This window comes from Physcomitrium patens, chromosome 15 (genome assembly GCF_059467195.1).
Source record: "Physcomitrium patens ecotype Gransden chromosome 15, ASM5946719v1, whole genome shotgun sequence".
Classification (NCBI taxonomy): Eukaryota; Viridiplantae; Streptophyta; class Bryopsida; order Funariales; family Funariaceae; genus Physcomitrium; species Physcomitrium patens.
Window position 1 is genome coordinate 13,648,058 of NC_143424.1, and position 20,959 is coordinate 13,669,016.

The 20,959-nt window shown below is 34.4% G+C and overlaps 2 protein-coding genes across 8 annotated transcripts; both read left to right on the forward strand.

Annotated features, from left to right (window-relative positions):
- The first annotated feature begins 92 nt into the window (after positions 1-92).
- Positions 93-4,628, forward strand: LOC112292125 (uncharacterized). Of its 5 annotated transcripts, none has more exons than XM_090256516.1 (6): positions 93-708; positions 833-1,485; positions 1,751-2,644; positions 3,023-3,131; positions 3,603-3,839; positions 4,056-4,628. In XM_090256516.1, the coding sequence occupies exons 3-6, from the start codon at positions 2,541-2,543 to the stop codon at positions 4,161-4,163; spliced, it is 558 nt and encodes a 185-aa protein (XP_090112642.1). In that variant the 5' UTR covers positions 93-708; positions 833-1,485; positions 1,751-2,540; the 3' UTR covers positions 4,164-4,628. The 5 variants fall into 5 exon arrangements, with proteins under 5 accessions (XP_090112642.1, XP_090112643.1, XP_090112641.1 ...); XM_090256517.1 differs by having other exon boundaries at positions 93-574; XM_090256515.1 differs by having other exon boundaries at positions 93-1,485.
- Positions 4,629-8,800: 4,172 nt separating this feature from the next.
- Positions 8,801-11,799, forward strand: LOC112292592 (uncharacterized). 3 transcript variants are annotated; one of them, XM_024541240.3, is made up of 8 exons: positions 8,801-8,892; positions 9,168-9,252; positions 9,386-9,499; positions 9,818-9,971; positions 10,108-10,232; positions 10,736-10,849; positions 11,161-11,233; positions 11,599-11,799. In XM_024541240.3, the coding sequence occupies exons 2-8, from the start codon at positions 9,178-9,180 to the stop codon at positions 11,634-11,636; spliced, it is 693 nt and encodes a 230-aa protein (XP_024397008.1). In that variant the 5' UTR covers positions 8,801-8,892; positions 9,168-9,177; the 3' UTR covers positions 11,637-11,799. The 3 variants fall into 3 exon arrangements, with proteins under 3 accessions (XP_024397008.1, XP_024397007.1, XP_024397006.1); XM_024541239.3 differs by having other exon boundaries at positions 8,801-8,879; positions 9,162-9,252; XM_024541238.3 differs by having other exon boundaries at positions 8,801-8,879.
- Positions 11,800-20,959: the final 9,160 nt, after the last annotated feature.

Genomic DNA, 20,959 nt, shown 5'->3' on the forward strand with positions numbered 1-20,959 from the left:
CATCCATGTGGCAGGGGGACGATGTCCTTCTTCCCTTCGCCCTTCTTCCCGCCTCGGAAAGACCGTTAGCAAGGGTGAAGATTCAGCATTCACGCGACGTAATAATCTGCGTTACTCTTACTCTGCTTTGTCACATTGTACTTGGGACAGAAATTCGCTGTGAAGCAATTTGCTGCTGGTTAGACGTCGCCCACCACCACCACCGCCGCTAGGCCGTGATGGTCCCTGCCGGACCCATCTCCCCCCTTCAACACTGCTGATGCTTCTTGACTTGACCAGAAGCTGTGGCATTCCCACACCATCTGCATCAGTCAGACTGTTGCCACCCATTCTGTACACCTCCTCTTCGCTTCGTCTCACGTTAGAATTCTTCTTGCAGTTCCGTCTCTCGAATACCCACAACGTGTTTCCGTCATTCCAGGAGTTGAGAAGCTGCGTATTCCGGTGTCGGGAAGGAGAATCTACTCCCCCATAGGAATTACTCAAAGTTCCCTTGCTCATCGTTACTTGAACGTTCCTGCCATGACCTTTACGTGCGCACCAGATCCCCCCCCTTCCCGCGATGCAGTTGGAGGTATGTTCTGAGAGTGCGCTGCGAGACATCTTCTGCGATTGCAAAAAAGGCAGGATGTGTGAAGATTGTTCAGCATTTTAATCTGGTTGTTGGAGCGAGGGAGGAAGACATATGCAGAGACTTAGAATAGAGAGGTACCAGAAACTGGATCTGTTTTAAGATGTAACCTCGCTGAGTAGGGGTTTAGGGTGTTAGGGGCACCTTGGGCATCTTGGGTGCATTTGTGATTGCTGCTGAGAGATGTTCACTTTTGAGCAGGCAAGGAGAACAAAGATCATCGATCCCATCGAGAATGACCCTTGAGTTTTATAGTTTGGGACCCAGATCCTCTCCATTTTCAATTGATTCGAGCATAGCTTCGTTGGAAATCTTGCTGCATCGTATGAGTGGCGATTGCGTGACTGTGGTTTTAGCTCATTAAATGGAAACGCTAGATTATTGAATCAAGACAATGTTAAGTGTTTGTGGGGTAGGGCCAATTAGCACAACGGCTATGGACTGCACTGCTGGGAGTTGAAAAGTAGGTGGTGAATTTCTAGCTCCAATTGTAGCATAGACGATGTGGTGAAGTAATTTGCATTCTGGTGTTCAGTTTGAGTTGCTTCTTTTCAGGGCGCTACGATGAGTTTGAAAGGGCTCAAAGAAGTGGTTGATAGTATGTAGCGATAAGATTATTGGAATTTCTAGAATTTCTCCTGCACGTCAACACAGTATTTCTTACATTCTTTTTAGTTACTGTTGATTGCCTGCGGCAAGGGTTGTGAGTAGGCAGTCGAATGCTACCTATGGTGCGGCTTTGGGTTGGAAATAAGGATATGAACGGAAATTATCCCGGCTGGATAAATTGAGTTCCCCGTAGTAAATAAGAACATACTTAGTCTCCACCGGCAGCTCCGACTTCAGCTATCGAGGTACCTGACAATATAGAAGCTGCTATTCCACTTCCACAGACCAGAGTCTCCAAGTATTTTGCTTGTATATGAGAAAGCTGGCATGGAACCCATTTCAAACGAATGGTCCTTCGTATATCATGTTAAAACTCTTTTAGCTGATTGCGCATCCATCGGTTCTAGCAATGTATACTGTACTATAGGTTCCTCCTCTCAGTTAAACCCAATCATACATAATCTGCACATGTGAACTGCTTCATTCATATTCTTATTTGTTGGTGTACAGGAGCACTACTGGACCCTCTTCTTTCGAGATATTTACTGATGGTGATTGATGAGGCTCATGAAAGGATCATCTTCTCAGGATGTATTGTTTGGTCTGCTCAAAGAAGTCCAGAAGAGAAGGCAGGCAGAGAGCCTAACCTTTTCTTCCTCAAAGAAGAATGCAGCGACAACTGGAGAAGCATTAAAAGATCTACAGAATCTGATAGCACATAATTAAAATCCCTGCCGAATTAAAAATCGAGCTTTTGAAGTTAATGATAATGTCTGCCTTGTGTACACATAAGATTTCTGTGGGTACTTCAGTGGAGCAGAGGTGATGTATGCACAACGTCGTCTGTTTCCTGTGGGTAATTTTTATACCTTCACACACCAGCAGTCGATTAAATAGTTGCTATTCTCCTCAGTGTAATTTTATGTTCACTGGGTAGAATCAGTAGAAAACTTTTTTTCCCTCTTCATAGGACAAGAAAATATTGACTCAATGAAGCTGCTTTTGGAGGGAGGCGGTTCTCGATTTGTCTTCGGCTGTCCTTGAGCTATTGGCTGTCCCTATCTATGCTGCTCTTCTCAGTGAGCAACAAAGGCGTGTATTCCAGCCCGCTCCTGAAGGAACACGAAAGTTATGTCTGATAAGTATGCAACAAGTTTTTCTCTGAAATAATTAGAAGGAAAGAGACTCTTCTTTGTAGTTCTGGCTGCAACATACTGATCCGAGTGGTACTGGCCCTTTCACATAACATTGGCAACGTAGTATTGCAGAGACATCACTTACAGTTCTACCCAGCAGGTACATGATAGACCCCGGCCTGGTGAAGGCAACAGCGTGCAACTCACGAGCTGGGGTGGAGCCAATGGAGGTCGTGCCAGTATCGAAAGCTCAGGCTCAACAACGCTGGTAAGCAAGCACTTATAATCTGGACTGTTTTTTTCATTGCAATTTGAAGTCTGAAGAAAGAATCGCAAGAAACTGTGGAGATATTCAATATTGTCAATTCTCTTGTTGAACTCGCAAGGTATTTGTTTAGGTGAGGACAAGATGTTGAAGGCGTGTATCATCCCATAGCTTGACGTTTTTAGAGTGTCTTCGTGATTATTGGCTAACTATGAGGTAGAAGATCCGTGTTTGCCAGATTGTAGACGTGCTTGTGCAAATTTTTTTTGTCGTGAAGCGGGGACACACTTAATCGCTCTTTTATCAATGGATAGTTTTGTAAACCTGGTTACTTACCTCTATGACTTCAGCATATAATTTTTTTTATCTGAGTTAAAGCAGTCGTACTGCAGGATGGGGAGGACCAGCAAAGTGGTTTTGGTTGTACACAGAAGATACATCCAGAAAGTTGGAAGATACCACTGTCCCCGAGATTCAACACTGCAATTTGGTAAACGTCGTTTCGCAGCTCAAGGCCTATAGTCGGATTTGTTTTTATATACCAGCCTTCCGTGTCGACCGTTTTCCGCAGGACAGCCGATTCTGACTGGTGTGTATTTGTGAAGATTATCACTATTGTTTGAGCTGGAAAGAGTACTCTCACACAAATTTTCATTTATCCTGCACAAGTCAGTTCTTCTACTTCACTCTTTGCGTTAGATTTTCTGTGAGATATTAGAACTACCTTAGCCAAGAGCAATCTTCGTATTTGTGAACTTCAGGGCATCTATTGTGATGTTATCGGAGCATATGTACAGTCTTGTAGCTCTGGCCAACGAGGACAAGCTCTCAGATCCAATTGAAATGAAGATGGTTCGGTTCTCTCTGAAACCTTTTTACCCTGTGAGATGAAATGTATTGAAGAAAGTTTTGCTAGTGTTCATGATGTCGGTTTTTTTATGCTCTACATTATATCTTTCAGGAGACAGTACAGGTCAACTCCCCTCTGCCCCTCTCGAGTACTTCAGTTTCCTTCTGGAGTATTTGCAGCGGAGGGATTTTATGTTCATTGACATTCCAACACAATCTCTTCTTTGTCTCTCTTTTGAGCAAACAAGGTTCTAAAGCGATTGGTGGTGGCGGATGTGGATCATTTCACCTATATTTATGTCCTGCGTCACTACATCGAAGAAGCAGAACAGGCAGAGGGCGTTGGCAGGTGAGGCAGTAGGCACCAGTAGGAATCCAGGTTCAATCGAAACGACCAGTCGACTTCTAGAAATATGAATCCTCAGGCCATGTTTCAGATAAGAAATCCTTACAGAGCTTAAGTTATACAGGTTTCAGGCATTCTCTCCTGTATTCACCATTAGACGGAAGTGCAAATTAAATATGATCCTCAAACCATGTTTGTCATCCTGTCTTTTACTTACAGGGACGTACTAGGCGATGTGGACAGCATGGGGTTTCGTTTCGTCGTTGTCTTGTTGCTTCTTTCTGTCTAATTGCTGCTCGACTGCAGCTGGACAGAACCCACAGGTAATAATCAGCTAAGTCTACTGGAATCATATCTAAGGTCTCCTTTGTTATTTCCCGATCCTCTGCACACGACCTTGCAGCAAACGGTTCCTGTGTGGTATTTAACGAGCTTGTGCAAGAGTCACATTGGAGAAACTAAGTAGCTGGACAGATATACAGAACACTTGAACCTCATTAGAGTACAGGAGTATTGAATTTCCTAGCAAGATTTCATCGTTGATTTTCTACCTTGTTCACGTTCATCCATAGAGCAGAAGTAGTACGTACTGGAAGAGTTAGTGTTCCTTCTTATCCGCACAGATTGCCATTTAGATCATCACAATAATGCATATGCGGCACAGAACAGATTGCTTCAGTATGGATTTGTACTCACCTGCACAAGAGTACCTTCAATTCTAATTGAACCTTACTCTTCTGCAACAATATTTGTCAATTTCAATCAAAGCAATATTATTTGAATTTAAATGATTACGACAAGTAAGGTAGAAATTAGAAATCATCGGTATTTGAAGAATTTGAATCGCATCCACGTAGTTAATACTTGTATATATTTTTAATGAATTGAAACTGTCCTTTAATGAACATATTGCCTCCACTGTTAATTGAAAACATTTTTTGTGTTGTAAAGAATTTTGTTTCACTGGATGGAAGCATTGTCTTGATTTTGTTGAAGCAATTCCCCATCACTGTAATTGATTCACGCACACAGTGCCAAAATTACCTAAAAAAGTCCGTGTATATAGGACTGACGGCACATAAAACAAATACCGGTAAAACAAATACCGGTAAAACAAATACCGATACGACGCAGGCGCAGATACGTTGCCTGCGGCGGTTCTGCACCCATCGCGCAATTCCAGCTGCAACTGCTCACGAGCCCCATCAAACGCCGAATTAAACCAGCGAGGATCAATTCGCACGCTTTAACCCGTTGATTTCGTTGTGCAGAAACGCCAATTCCAATTCCATACAAATACACATCAACTCACCGCGGCGACAATCACGCACTCAGCATCGGGAGGGTGCACAGATCAATTCCTCCACTTACTGCTGTTTGCCCCGAAGTTGATCGAGATCTCTTCCCCCATCGTGACAGATTTTTCTGACCTTGGTTGCTTAATTTCGTCAACTAGATCTGGACGATGCGATGCCAGGATCCTTGAAATCGACCTCAGACTTGGCTCCCGGCACCGCGTGGTCCGCAGTGGCCATCATTCCAGATCGCATATCTTCGAACCAGCGTCGACTTCGTTGTCGTAACGTGGGCTTTCGCCTCATCATGCTCGTCCAGGTCCATAGAATCGCTGATTGTCAGGCAAGCAGTCGGGTTGGTACTCTAGAAAGGGGTGCTGGAATGCGTTGCAGGTGTGATTTGTCTCCCTGCACTCGACCAGTGATGCGGGAAGCAGACAGGGCTTGAGCTGCAGGATTGCGATGTCTCACTCACATCGATACTACCTGCAGCTTTGTCGACGATAGTTCTCATGTTATGCAACCAGGTAGTCACTTCATAAGGATCACCAACGTAGATGCATTTGGTGCTTTCAACGTTTTCGTTCACGAGCTTGTCTCTGACAGGTGCTGTGTTCTGCGACTGGCATCACTTAACATCGCTGTTTATAACTGCATTCGAGATTCTTGGTCGGGGAGTGTTTAGATTGAGATCACCATCAGCTCCAGATGGGCCGTGACGAAGCAGTGCATTCCAATCTGTATTGATCTCATTTTGCACAAGACTGGGAGCTAGGAGTTTACGGTTCGCTCCGTAATCTAAGGGTCTGTGTTTACCTACCGTAAGATACTTTCTTCCACTGAAGTACAAACCAAGCATCCACTCTTTCCTACAATGATTATGTCGACAATAAACAATTTCATGCGATTCACAGATGTTAAACGACCACTACAGTGATTATGTCGACAATAAACAATTTCTTGCGATTCATAGATACTGTGGCTCAACGTGACTAAGGATGTGACGCTTTCTGAAATGTTTTATCGATCAGAAACTTGAAGAGAACAACCCTTATTTTCCATGCTACAGTAAATTTTTACAATGGATCGTGATTTAGGTTTTTAGAAACAGAGCCAGAGTTTATCACAATGTGATATGCTCAAGTGCTAACGGCAAACGTCACCACATTGCCCGGTATCATGCTCTACTCTCATCACCACTGGATTTATACCATTGTCCATTCCTTGCTTTCCCTCGCTTTATTCATCATCCTTCTGCACTCGTTATCCTCGTTTAAAACCATAAGCCTTCCTCTCCCCACCGTCCTCAGTCACTTTTCTCAAAAACCCATCTCACCCAAACTCACACGATGTCTTTAGATTTCGCACTCTCGGCAATCCAGCTCCCAGGCCTCTAAAAACCTTCCCGAAAGACCTAACGTGCAAAACCAATGTACTACGAATAAAAAACACCTCAACTGCTGATCAAATACCTGCTCCTCCTCCTCTGACTGTCAGCCAATCACAAGCAAGCATCACTAGGGGACATTTAAAACAAGGCAACCACACACGAACGACATTGATCAAATTGGGCGGACACCATCAGCATGATTTGCTATCTTCTGTTGAGTCGAAATGTGTCTTTCTCTCCTTATGCACACCACTGCAGCCTCATTCAATATCTATTCCATTAATTAATAAACTTCGTTTCTGTTGATTCGCAGCTCATCCAAGCGGTAGCTTGCAGAGTGGCAGATTTTGAACTTTGGGCATATTAACTCTCGCGTTCCGAATTCCAGACCAATAGCTTGCAGAGTTTGAGTTTGCAGGAAGATCCCTTCATTTACTGCAGTGTCCGCAAAAGTGTTTAATTCTCATCGTTTATACATAATAGTGCTGAGCTTTGGAATGCATTCAAGAAGGTGGGGCGTTTGAGGACGCATCACGAAACTTCCTTTTACGCTACCACGCTGACATGCATCTTATTATCACGCAATGTGACAATGATCTTCAATGGTCTCGAGGAAGTTCTATTGTCGAGATTTTAGTGAATGTGGTAGTACGTTGAATGACTTCCTTACTGTAGAATTGATGCAGATTTACCGATTGAAGCGTGTGTTACATACTCATAACATTGCAGAGTTGAATGAGGACTGTACTACATTGCAAGGGCATGAATTCCCTGTGTGTTCTACGAACACGAAGGGAGGGCCCAATCTTGCTGCATCTCACCGCAGAAAATGGACGTCACCATCCCTAGCTTGACTCTTTCCACCCCTGTCAGAGGTACACACTGCTGCAACGAGCTGCGGATGAGTGTTACGGAAGTTTGTAGAGGAAGACAGCAGTAGAGGACGGTCTCGATGGCTTACGACCCAAGGGTAATATGCTTCTTATATTCTACACACCTTGCTTTCGGAGCCCTGAAAATCATATCCTACGATTGGTAGAATGTTGCATAATTCGACCCAATTTCACCTTGTTTTGTAGCATTACAGTATTTTTGAACACGTCGTAGCAAGAGCCTGTCTATGGTCGCAGATCTCGAAGTTAATGCTTCACTATGTAAGTTAACAATGACTTAATGATTGTCATCCGGAACATCATTTCTATCGTGATGAACACAACTCATTGCGCATCGAAGTAGAAGTTCCTACCTTTTAAGATGGGACGAGTGAACTCGCAGAATAATGAACTATCATATCATGTTCGTCCTACAGATGTTGCGAGTATTGGTTCAAAGGATGATGCAAACACGACCATGACACGTGCAGAAGGAACTCCTGACCAAACTTCACGCTATGGTTACCTGCATGAGTTCCACAACGGGGTATTGCAGACGATCTGTGCTGCACACGCAGACTTTGTTCTGATTGATTTGGAAACATCTGCTCCTGATTGGAAGAGATGTGTGAAAGTTTGATCGTGTAACAGCAAGCCAAACTTTTGGTGCGCTTGATCCTTCGCCAACGCAGTTAGAGCTTGCACATCTTGGATTTTGAGACTCCCTCGAGGTAGAGAAAATTGGCGTGCTTCTCAGAGCCCCAGATTGTCATATCTTGAAGAGTTTATACTTTTAGGGTTGCAAGATCAAAACTGCGTTAAATGAGCTGTTGAACAAGGAAGAACGATGAGCCATAAAATGGAAAGACAGACCATCTTTCATAACTGCTCATCCACACCTACGAGTTCATTTACCTTCTCCACGGACTGTTCGGAATATCCCACCAGAAAATCCATATCCAAAAAACCCATTTCGAAAACATTGAACTCCCGGCATAATGAATGGGATTACATGACAGGAACTTTAAGAATTTCATGCTTCATTCTTACAAGACGATCTCGAAAACTGGGGGGATTAGAGACTCGGAACGCTTGACCACGAAAAACTTGACTTGCACCCACACAACTGCCACTGCTGTGATAGTATTTGGGTCACGAGTCAATGCTCAATCAGTACTCTAATCGATTGTTATCTCTCCAGGCGAGATGTAACAGCTCCAAAACCCTTCTTCCTCTCCACGACTTCATCACCATGACGACTCCATGCTAGCAATCGTTCATCCATATTCCTTGGAATCTGAGCTTGATTTTCTAAGAAACGGATGAAACCCACACACTCTGATCCGAGCAGCATCTCTCCCTCGTGTTGAAAGAGTTCTTTTGAACGAGTATTGCAGATTACTGTGCATAATCCAAGTTAGGGTTCCAATCTCATCTGACGAGAGAGTCCCATTGATGGTGATCACGCTCTAGTTCAATTACGAAGGTGTTTAATTGGGGCATGTGTACACCCAGCTTCTATATTTTTCTTTCACGATTTTAAATGTTGACCTGTCACGTTTACAGAATTAGGGTTCGGATGCTGTTGGGTTGTTACGTAGTTGATGGTGATTGAGTAGGTTTGGGTCGTATAATTCCTATTTTTCAAATCATAATGATTTGTTTTGTTTTGTTTTTTTTTTCGTTTTTCTCTGTTCTCTTGCCTTGTGAGAGTTGTATGCGAGTAATTATGTTGAAGTGACGGTGATTCCTATTGTTTGAATTCAAGTTATAGACTCGTAGCTATGGCAGACGGCGACAACAATGAGTCTCCCCAGTCGCACCACGACTTGCCCCTTTACAAGCAGGGCGCCGAAGCTGTAAGCTCATCATACTGTTTTTCATGATGTTCATATTGTTCTCTTTACATTTTCTTTGGTGGCCGCATTGTCGGACGATTCCAGAGTGATGAACTTTGTGTGACGCGGCTGTGACTATGTGCGGTAACATCAGCGTGTATACGAGAGCACATTTTTGGGAAAGAGAGCGATTGTCAAGGAGCGGTTCTCGAAAAAGTATCGACACCCCGTACTGGATGTGAAGCTCACTCAGAAGCGTCTTACTGGGGTATGTCCCTAGAACTTTAGGGTTTCGGGAACAGGAATTGAGGCCATCAGCCAGTCCAGTGCAAGTCGCATTCGATGATTCATCTGTGCAGAATAATAAAACACGATGGAACCTTTTTAAGAATTCTATTTCCTCTCATCCTTTCAACGTTCTTTACAAGATACTGAGATTTATGAGGCTTGGTCGACCTTCACATGTTGCAAACAATATTGGTTTTGCAGGGCTCTAATGTCCAGTCTGAATTGAGCGGAGGGGAGAAGGAGTGTTCGACGATATCTTGGCTCTTCTTGACCTCATAGTTGTGTTGTGTCTTTGCAGGAGGCCCGCACTTTAACAAAGGCACGCAAACTAGGGGTCGTGACTCCGGCATTGTACGCGGTGAACCTGATGACCAATTCGTTAACGTTCGAATTTGTTGAAGGGCCTTTGGTGAAGGATATCTTGCTGCGGTCGGGACCTCTTCCAACTTCTGGTATGGTAGTACTTTTAGACACAATCAGTGAATGTGCAGTTCTTTTCTTTTTGATTCTCACTTTTCTCCTTTTTTTTTTCCCGTCTTCTTTTGGGGTATGGAGACTGCGTAGTGATAACCATGTGGATGTCTGCAGATGATAAAATAGAGGAATTAGCAGGCCACATTGGCCGAGCAATCGCCAAATTGCACGATGGGGGCCTCATACATGGAGACTTGACCACCTCCAACATGATCGTTTGTGCCAAAACTAACCGACTGGTAACTAGTTTCACTATTGTCTAAATACCCATATATCTATGCTCAAAAAAATTCAGGTGAAGGTATAGACGTCGTGCAGACAGTGAGATCTGTGAAAAGGTTCGTCTTACTGGATGTAGATTTGGTAAATTTCTTAGAAGTCTCGAAACTAGATTGTTCACATAAAACACGTGTAGGTATTGATTCTCTCAAACTTTATAGCCTAATTCCTAAATGTCTAGTTGCAAACTTTTTCACAGAAGAATTTACTAACTTAGTCACGTTGGACGTTTAAGAGTTAACCCCAGACGTTGTGAGTTGAAGCAAATAGGTTACGCATCTTTGCAAGTCCCGATTGTTCTCTTTGGAATGGCCTGGTGACCGGTTATGGGTGTCAGTTTTATTTCTCATGTGCCTAGCGTTCCAGGTTTAGGTTTAGGGTTTTAGGGTACAGAAATTGAGGCAGAGGCTTTCTTGAAAAGATCGAATCTTGAGTTAATCTTGTACATGGCTTTGATGGGCAGGTTCTCATCGATTTCGGTTTGGGTTATAATTCAACACTGCCAGAAGATAAGGCGGTAGATCTATATGTGCTTGAACGTGCATGTGTTGCCATGCATTCATCTGTTGGGGATTTTGTGAGTGCTCAACTTTATTTTTTCTCTTGAACTTATCAGTTGTTACCTGCTATGAAGGTTTATAGCGTAATGTAATAGTTCTGGCTCTTTTTCTTCTCTTAGATAGGTATACCTTGGTTTTTTACACAGCTCATTATACCAATCGAAGTTCAATTAAAGCTTGTATGTTTACAACTTCATGCCAAGTTTCACAATGCTGATTTTCAATTCTAACAATTACATATCAATCTTCTGTTGGTGTATTCTTTATGCTCAATCTTGCAAGAATTCCTACGACATTTGACGTTTAAATTTTCCTTGGAATCTTGCAGAATGGACTCATATTAGCAGCATACAACAAAGCTTCCAAGTATTGGAGTTCTACTTACAACAAACTTGCTGCTGGTAAGCTCCTCTCCTATCGATAACATGTCATTTAACAGAAAGATTCATGTAGATATGTACCACGCTCAGCAATCTTTGATTCCTATTTTGTATTTGTGTTCACTCGGCAGAAAAAAAATGAAATAAAAGAAAGGAAATGAGAATAGATAGAAAGAAAGAAAGAAAAGAAGAGAAAAGAAGAGACTAACTCACTCTGCAATCCTAGGTTAGTGAATGTAAGTTAGTAGACTCTTCCTCCACTGTGCACAACCAAGTCAGTCTCATACCTTCGTATGTAAGAATACTAGCGAAGAAGCCTTTATTGGTTACTTGCTATACAATCAGTTCAAGAGAGTAATAGCAGAGCTTGTGTTTTTATTTTGCAGTGCGTTTACGGGGAAGAAAGCGAGTCATGGTTGGCTAAGCCCATGTTTAGGGAAGAGAAAGTAGCTGCTTTGCTGATATGAAATAAGTCGCTCTAATTTCGTTGAAGGTTTATTACTCAGTCTGTACATTACACCAATATCATTCACGGCCATTGGCCTCTCTTGCAAGGCCTTTTATGCTTTCTTGCACAGGAAGAGAAATCAGCGGGTTTTTTGAATTGCAGTTGGGGTCTCAAGTTTTTAGCTTAATGAATCTGGCAGGCACCATTGTAGCCCATTACTATCTCTTGGGACAACTTTCACTCGCTTCTAACTTACTCATGAGATTTTTGTAATATTGCTTACTAATCAATGGGTCCATCATCAAATTCAAAAAATATTATTATTTTAACTCACGTACATAAACTTGGCGACCAAAAAGAAAGCTACAGTAGCTTTCGAATTCAACCAATATCAAGATACATACATGTATTAGACATTATTGAACATGAAGAAAGAATTTGAAAGCAATCTTTGTGAAGTTTTTCTTATTGGATAAGTTTATCTTTTCAGTTTTTTAAAAAATTACTGTCTAGATTAATATTTAGCTAATCTGAATGAAAGAATTTAATTGATGAAAGGAATTCCAGTATTGTTTAGCTTTTTAAATAAAAAAATCGACCAGCCTATGTTTGGCTGGTGAGTCAAAAATCACATTGGCTAGAGCATTAGGGTGGTAAAACCCAATTACTGCCAAATTACTTGGTTATTGGGATTAGAAGATGGGATGGCTAAGACGGGACAGGCTGGGTTGACAGTGGCAACATTAGCACAAATGAAGCCGACCTGCACATGGTTGACGTGGTGCCGTTTTTTTTGTTTTTTTGTTTTTTTTAATCGCAGTAAGGGGCACTAATTGTGTTTTTGTGTTTTTTTTTTTGTATTTTTTGTGTTATTTATTTATTTATTTATTTATTTATATTTATTTTTATTTTTAAATTTTAATTGGCTGCCAATGTTGGCTGACAACATTGACAAAGCTATTGGTTTAACCACTAGTTTTGTTATAAATTTTTTGTCCAAGGAGTATGATGCAATTTAACAAACATTTTTTAGAGATCATAAATCATTCACTTATTTGGGACTAAAAGCAAAAATTTGAAGTGAAGAACTTTTCAAAGAACAGAGCTTTGAAAGAAATATTAAAATTATAACAAAAGATAAGATAGTATAAGACATGCTTTAATGTAAAATAATATAAGAAGATGACACTCTAAAGGATCAAATACAAGCATTCAACATAATAGAAGGTTTGATGGTATTTAATTTAAAATTTAAAAATTCTAAAAAATAGACTATTAATTTAAAATATATATTATTAGAAACTCTTACCAAAAAAAATACTTGTAATTAAAAACAAGATAATAACTATTAAAATATAGAATTGCTAATACAATTTATTTTTTTATTCTAAGGCCATATTTCATTTTAGTAATGTTAATAATTTAAATTGAAATAAAATTCTACATAGATGCAAATCAATAGTTTGTAATCAATGAGTATTTTTTTAATACAAAAAAAAGATATACCTAATGTATTAATAGAGTAGAAAAATTACAACAAACTAAATGTCTTATATCTTAAGGTTAAGGTAAGAGTATTAAGAACAAAAACCAATTTTAAAGTTAGTTCATTTATACTTTTGTATATGATCACACCACATTAAGTTATAGTAGAATTTTGTTTAATTACTTTGTCATTTCTAGAAACTAGTATTTGTCAAGGCATTCTTGAGTTATTCAATCTCTTAAGCTTGGAAGACTCATGTTGTAGGTGTTTTGCTAATTTCTTTTAGACAAATTTCTAAGAAATTTATCCATATGCAATAGGACTTCTTCAAACTTGGCTTCTAATGTATTTTATATTTTATTTTCAAAGATGAATTTGTTTCTTTGAATCCAAATACTCTATAGACAAAGATCCTTAAATAAAGACAAAATCTTGCAAAAACATTTGAATTTAAAAAAGAAGGTTGTAGCAAAAATGAGCTGTAGTTAAATGAAAAGTTCTAAAGACTTCAATTCCATAAATTGGAAGTTTTCTTATATAAAAGAAAAATAGCCCAATTCCAAATATATTGAGCTTGATGACAATCTTAAAACCAATGGAAGATAGATACAAGCATTTGGAATTGGTACATTATACAATGAATACCAATGTTAAGATTGATTTTTTTTTTTTTTTTTTTTTTTTTTTTTTTCTCAAAGTATTGATAGCTACACCTTTGTACCATTAAGCTATATAAACATAACCTCTTTATATGAATGGGAGTTGGATCAAGTATCTTTCTAATCAAATGAAAAGTCCTAATCAATGTAAGTCTTTTATTTGTGTGCCACTAAATTAATAATGAAATTATGGCTTTGAAGTACCTTTTTGCCCTGAAGATGCCAATGCTCATTTAAATTGATTTGTTGATTTTGATCTATAATAATTTTTAAATTACTAATAATGAGCAGATTTGGCCTAATTAATATCTAGATTTGAGAACAAGCTCAATTACTTCATTATATTTATCATATAATAGATGTTTTCTTCCATTTTTTTTCTTTAATAGTGATGGTAATGTCACCAACATATTGACTAATTAATCGTATTAAATGGATTTCCATAGAACATAAATACCTTCTAAGTGGTAATATTTAACCACTCTTTTTTTATTAGAAAATAATTTTAAAAGTCTTGTTAATTCTAATTGCTATGCTTACAACTTGGAGACTAATTTTTATCAAATAAAAAAAAAGAATTTCCAAAGCTAAGTTTTTTTTTTTTTTTTTTTTTTTTTTTAAGGATTTAAACATAAAGTCTAAAAATAATTTTTCATAGACTATAGAAAAATCGATTATTAAGAGGAAGAAGAGCTATTTTAAAGTCTTTGTCTAATTTATGGAGTCTTAGATAACTAATAAATTATCTAAGATAAACCTTAAAGAAAACAAAATGCAATTTGATAAGGTAGATAATGTCTATGAGAACTACATAGACCACCATTAGATTACTTTAGTATCAATTTTGTAAGATATCTTTAGTAAGGTCATAGACGTCTCATTTTATTTTTTGTTATCTTTATGTTAAAGAACAATTTGTCCTTTGATAATGCAATGAGTGAACCAATCTGTAGTTAAAACATAATCAATTACAAAAATATAATAATTACCAATGATGTACTAAAAGATTTAAAAAATTCAATACTTACTTTGTTTAGACTAAGAGCTTTGCTTTTAGCCATGTCTTAATAACTTCTTTAATTTTGTATATGCTAAATGATTTAGATAAGTCCTTAGTCATATTTATTGTGAGCTTGTGTAGAATATTATTAACTATAATAATTGTGGCTTCTTAAAATTCTCTAGAATTTTGATTTTTTAAAAATATTAGAATAGTTTTTTTTTTTTTTTTTTTTTTTTTTTTTTTTCTCTCTTTCCAAGTCTTAATGGTATTTTATAGCTAACCATGAATTTTTTTTTAGTTTTGTGAAAATAAATTCAAAATGACAATTTTTAGTTGTAGCATAAGAAACTTTGCTAATATTGTCAAATATTTGTTTCTATTTAATCCAAGCTTATTTTGACTTCCTTTCTTATTATTAAACTTGTAATTGATTAAAAAATACTTGAATTTGTTTAAGACAAGCTTGAATGCCATTGTCTTAAAGATTAGTGTAAAGAAAAAAAAGTCAACTTCTTACACTTGACTTTATAATTTAATACATTATCTTGACCACAATAATTCTTATTTTTTATTAACAAATACTTATAAAAATAAATAGAATTTTTTATGCAATAATAAAGCAATCTTCCATTATTATAATGAGAATAAATCTCATTAACTTGTTGAAAAATTTTATAATTATTTAAATGATAAATATCAATTGTAATAATAAAAAAATATAAATTTAGATTTATGTAATTCAAGAGTATATTTAATTGAAAGATAATTAGATAGTACCACATTTCTTCTTATACAATGATCTTTAATTTGATTTTTATGGAAGAAAAAAAAATTAAGTAAAATATTTCTAACCTTGTCAAAATCCTTATTATTTTATTTTAATTTTTCTATGAGTATTTTAATAATTCACTTTATTTGAAGATATTTATTAAGAAAAGGCATGAATAAAAATAATTCCAAGGATTTTATTTATCTTAAAAAATAATTTATTACAAAGAAATAATTTATTTCTTGCCTTTTCAATCATATTCTAATATCTACCAAATTTGAATGGAATATTATAAATTAGGTTGTTAGCTAAGTCATCTTAAAGTTGGTATTTTTTTTTTTTTTTTTTTTTTTTTTTTTTAATCTTTTTTAGATGCATTGATGTTAATAATTCAAATAGATTGTTTTAGAGATATTAGTATGCTATATGCAATCTGCAATGCTATAATATGCACAAGAACATCCACATTATTAATTAAATGTTTAATTTTTAAAAAGATTAATAGACTGATATCCTCTACTTTTGTACTATTGAGATTGTTTTCATAGCATAGAATTGCTTTTAAAATACAAAAACTACATAGGCCATAAAAAATGACCTTAATCCTATATTCTTGAACTATATAATTGTGTTCTTAGAAGAGCAAAATATTAAATTTTAGAGAGATGCTTTGGATATAGCTTCTTAATATTTTAAAAATATTGGAAGTATTTTTTAGATTTTTCATATTAAAAGATAAAATTATCAATTTTAGAAATAAAAACTTTGAAAGTAAAAAAATCACACTTACTATCTTTAATTGCTAATTAATTTTGGAAATCTAAAATATTCATTATTTTAATCTATTGAAATATTTTTTTCTTGCTTATTAAATCTAAGAGATGAAAAACTTTAAATATTATCTATATAGTCAATACACATTTAAAAATCATCATTTCTAAGGTTAAGATCAAACATATGACTAAAGAGAGTACTTGCTTGTTTAAATGTAAGTGATTTGTTTCTTTAATCATATTATTAAAAAAATTAATGAAGTTGATTTCTTCTTCTTTTAGATTACTAGACTCTTAAATTTTGATTTGCTTTGCAATAGCAAGGACCTCTAATATTGACCTAGATACCTTTTTAATTGCTACTCAAGAATATTCAATTAAATCCTTCTTGATGGTCACTTTTATTTAAGAAGATATTGAAGTAGAGAGTTTTGGCACTATTAGAGGATGATTTTCTTGGTCTTGTCTTATAGTTTCATCTCATTAATATATACAAGAAAATATCTATCATCTACTAGAAATAATCTTCTTTATTATAATATGATTGAAAATTGTATCATAATTGAGAACTCTCCTTTATTAATAGAAGTTGGATACCTATATTTTTAGATAGAAGTTATTAGGCTTCTTCTTTGTAGGAAATATATATATTTTCAATACATTAAAAAGTATGTCAAAAGACTTAATTAGTCCATATCAAAAATATATATATATTTATTCCAATAATTATCTATATGATTAAATAGAAATAGATAAATATAAGTTAATTTCATAATATCTTCTAGAAAAGTTTTCTAATAGCTTTATAGATACAACTTTGACTTTACACGTGTTTGTAGTTGATTAGTAGGTTAGAAACTTAGTTAATAAGTTAACCACATGCTACACGTGTTGATAGCTTGTAGAATAAGCTAATAATATGGAGTACATATAGAAAATTTGGCTTGTAAGTTAAAACATGTATCGAATAAAGTCAACATGTGCTGGAAGTCCTATAAAACATCATTACATAGTTCCTAGTTAGATAGTGTATATAGAGGCAAGAATGAAGCCTTCTTGTTGTCATATATTGAGTATGTTCAAAGTAATTAAGTAGTATCAAAAACTTATAATACTTATTGAGAGAGATAAAAAAAACTATCAAGAGTAGATGTTGTACCAATGCCCCTTTCATTCTCAACTAAAGAAAATAACTTTATATAATTTTTGTAATCTTTCTACTTTTGATTGTCAAAATCTAAAGTTAAATTATTACATACTAGATCAAGCATGGAAAAAAAAAAATTTCTTATACAAAATCTTTCATGTATTAAGTCTATAATTACTCCATTATTTATATTCTTATATTAGAAGCTACTTCCAAGTGCTTGTTTTGAGTAATAGTACATAATAACTATGGCTTTGTATATATTATTGAGGTTTCTATCTAGGTAAAAAAGATATCATCATTGATCTAATTTATATTTATATGGCATCATATAGAATTAAATCCATAACTTCAAAGACCTTGTGTTTACATATACAAATTGCTAGTGAATAGAAATCATCTACTAAGGAATCTACAAAAGTCTTTTATATAATGTGAATTTTGAAGTTTGCGCTCTCTTTCCAAAACATCACATATCCTAAACCAACCTTAAATTCAAGCAAAAGATGCTTTGTATGTTATATGAAAGTTGATCCATTTGTGATTTTAAATAGGTTTATTAGCACACTACTCTATCATATTGATAGTAATTTTCTTGTATTATTCTCTATTATAATAATAAATTATTGTATATTAGATTTTTTGACACTTGATTTTTGTAAGCCCAACTCTAATTATGTATTTTCTATAGCAATTGATTTGGAATAGGATTAAATTTTTAAATTGCATTTTCTTCTATCTCTTTTTTTATTCCAAATAGAGTTAAATCTATCCAAAATTATATTATTGCTAATAGCTTGTACTAATGATTGACTTTTAGACCTACCTTTATTGAAAGGTCTCTTTGTAATTATCTTAGGGACTTTTTTATATTGCGTTAGCTTTAATTTGTATTGTGTGGTTATTTTCTAGCTTTGAATTTGGTAAAAGCTAGATATTCTTTGATTCTATGATCAAATTCTAAATAAAATTAGTATTTGATAGATAAATGCAAATAACAAGTGTATATTGATTTTTTTTATATTCATCATTAAATTATGTACTAAAAATTTGAACTCTAAATCAATATTAGAGTTAAATGCAAAGTAAAATCTTAATTCCTAAGAATTTTTATTCTTAGATCTTTTACTAGATAAGTAGTTTAGAAGAGCTGCTATCTTAAACACCATTTGGAAGAATTCTTTTAAGATTCTTTTGAAAGATATTTATATAGAAATTTTAAATGAAAAAATATTAGCAAAGGAATTTGGATTTTATATAGCATATGGATCTAAGTTAGATTTTTATGATCCAAATTATATAAAATTAAAATGTTAATTAATAAAGAGAGCTAATAATTACCTATTGGATGATTTTATTAGAAGAAGATATAAAATATACATAGGTTAAAAAGAAACTCATTAAATGAAGGTTTAGTCAAATGCAACTAGCTATATTGTCTATATAATCCTAATGTTATCATAGACATATATAATAACCTAAATAAGAAGTATTAAGTAAAATATAAATGTAGGTAGATTTGATAATATCTTTTGGAGAAGCTTTTTAAAAGCTTCATAGATGTAGATTTGGCTTTATATATGTTTGTAGTTGATTGGTAGGTTAGAAACTTGGCCAACAAGTTGGCTACATGTCATACATGTTAACAAATTTTGATACAAGTTGGTCATGTGGCACATATGTAGAAAACTTATCTTCTAAGTTAGACATATATCTTACGAGATGGATATGTGTAAAAGGTCCTATAGAACCTTGCTACATAGCTTCTACTTAGATAGTTTATATGAAGACAAGAATAAAACCTTCTTCACTCTTCTCAACCTCTTCTTTTCTTTTAGTCTTATTTCAAGAGTCTCTAGTATTTTTGTCTTTAGCAATAATCATTCTAATTTTAATACCAAATTATTTTTGATTAAATATCTACTCTTTTTTGGTGAAACAAGAATGTATTGAGGCTTTTATTGTTTTTAATTCATATCCTTAAAAAATATTTTCAATAACTCCATTTCTTCTATGAAAACCATTGGATAAATAAATAATTGATAATAGGTTAAATAATTGAATTAGATTATCTTTGTTTTTTTTTTTTTTTGAAGAAGCATGCTTTAAATTCCTTGTTCCTCTAACACATTTTGCATATGATGCAATTTCTTATGATTATTGTATATCTTAAAGAAAATAAACAAAGAAATAAACTTCTAGATCATATTTAGAGAAGCATACTATTATATAACAAGAGTTTTTCGTTGGCATGGCCAAGGTTGTGCTTGCTGTGAGAGTCTAAAAACCATTGTACAACAAAATCCTCACATAATTATATTATTGGTTAGTACTTCCATAGTAATGACTAATAACTCAAGCCTCAATTATTAATCTATTATTTTTGTTGTTAAAAAATCACAATTAATGAGGTTCTATTCATCTAAATTTGATTGTGATTAAAGTGAAAGAATGATCTTTATTTTATTCTAAGTTTTAATTCTATTTGAATAACAAGCTTATATCTTTGAATTTGAATTGTACTTAAGTTTTAATATAAACATTAGAACATTTTAAATATATAAAATAAGATCTAATAATATAAATAAAATTTATATTTAATATAATATGTTATAAAAATAGTAAAAAATATTTATGTATAAATATTGCTAACTTAAAATAATTTATTTAAATATTTAAATATTTAATCAACTTATATTAAAAATTATTTTAAATAGAATTTTATAACACCTTAGTATAATTAAAGAATTAGCATGCTACTCAAACTTTTTAGTAAAATTTATTAAACTTAAAATATTTTTATGCAAAAAATTAATAATTAAATAGGGTGATAACAAGTAAATTTTATTATTTATACATAGACAAAAATAATATTATACATTGATATGTGTATATAATCTTTTTAAGTTTTTTCTTTCAAATTTTTTATTTATAGGAATTAAATCACTAATATGATTTACTTATCATGCTATACTTCAGTATAAAATATTATAAATATGAAAAAATATTTTCTTTCCCTTTAAATATTTTTTCTTATAATTGCATCTTTAGTTTTTAATTCGTAGATAATTTCAATATATTTCGGAATAAGTTTAGTATATCAAAGATATTTAAGATTTGTACTTTTTAATTTTAATTTTTTTTTGTCAATAATATTTGTTGATTATATGTATTTTAATTCTAAAAATATATTAGAGGATATTAAATATTAAACTAAAAGATCATTGTGTTAAAAGATCTTTGAAAAATATAGTATATATTACTATTTATATCAAGCTTTCAAAACCTATCATAATCAATCTCATAAAAATAATTACTTTTTTTGTTGATCAAATTAAAAAAGATAAAAAATTTATGTATTTATTTTAGTAAGGTCTATTAATAAGCTAATATAGAAAAGAATAACAATTTATATGGCTAATTTTCATTACAAAGTTTAATGATTAGATTTATATTTATATT

What these genes read in the sequence shown, in the direction of transcription:
- LOC112292125 (XM_090256515.1), top strand. Translation starts at nt 2,541, where the DNA reads ATGATAGACCCCGGCCTGGTGAAGGCAACAGCGTGCAACTCACGAGCT. An exon ending in GCTCAGGCTCAACAACGCTG is followed by an intron (nt 2,645 to 3,022) that starts GTAAGCAAGCAC and finishes GAGTTAAAGCAG; the next exon opens with TCGTACTGCAGGATGGGGAG. An exon ending in CAGGCAGAGGGCGTTGGCAG is followed by an intron (nt 3,840 to 4,055) that starts GTGAGGCAGTAG and finishes TTTTACTTACAG; the next exon opens with GGACGTACTAGGCGATGTGG.
- LOC112292592 (XM_024541240.3), top strand. Translation starts at nt 9,178, where the DNA reads ATGGCAGACGGCGACAACAATGAGTCTCCCCAGTCGCACCACGACTTG. An exon ending in CTCAGAAGCGTCTTACTGGG is followed by an intron (nt 9,500 to 9,817) that starts GTATGTCCCTAG and finishes GTGTCTTTGCAG; the next exon opens with GAGGCCCGCACTTTAACAAA. An exon ending in GTGCCAAAACTAACCGACTG is followed by an intron (nt 10,233 to 10,735) that starts GTAACTAGTTTC and finishes TTTGATGGGCAG; the next exon opens with GTTCTCATCGATTTCGGTTT.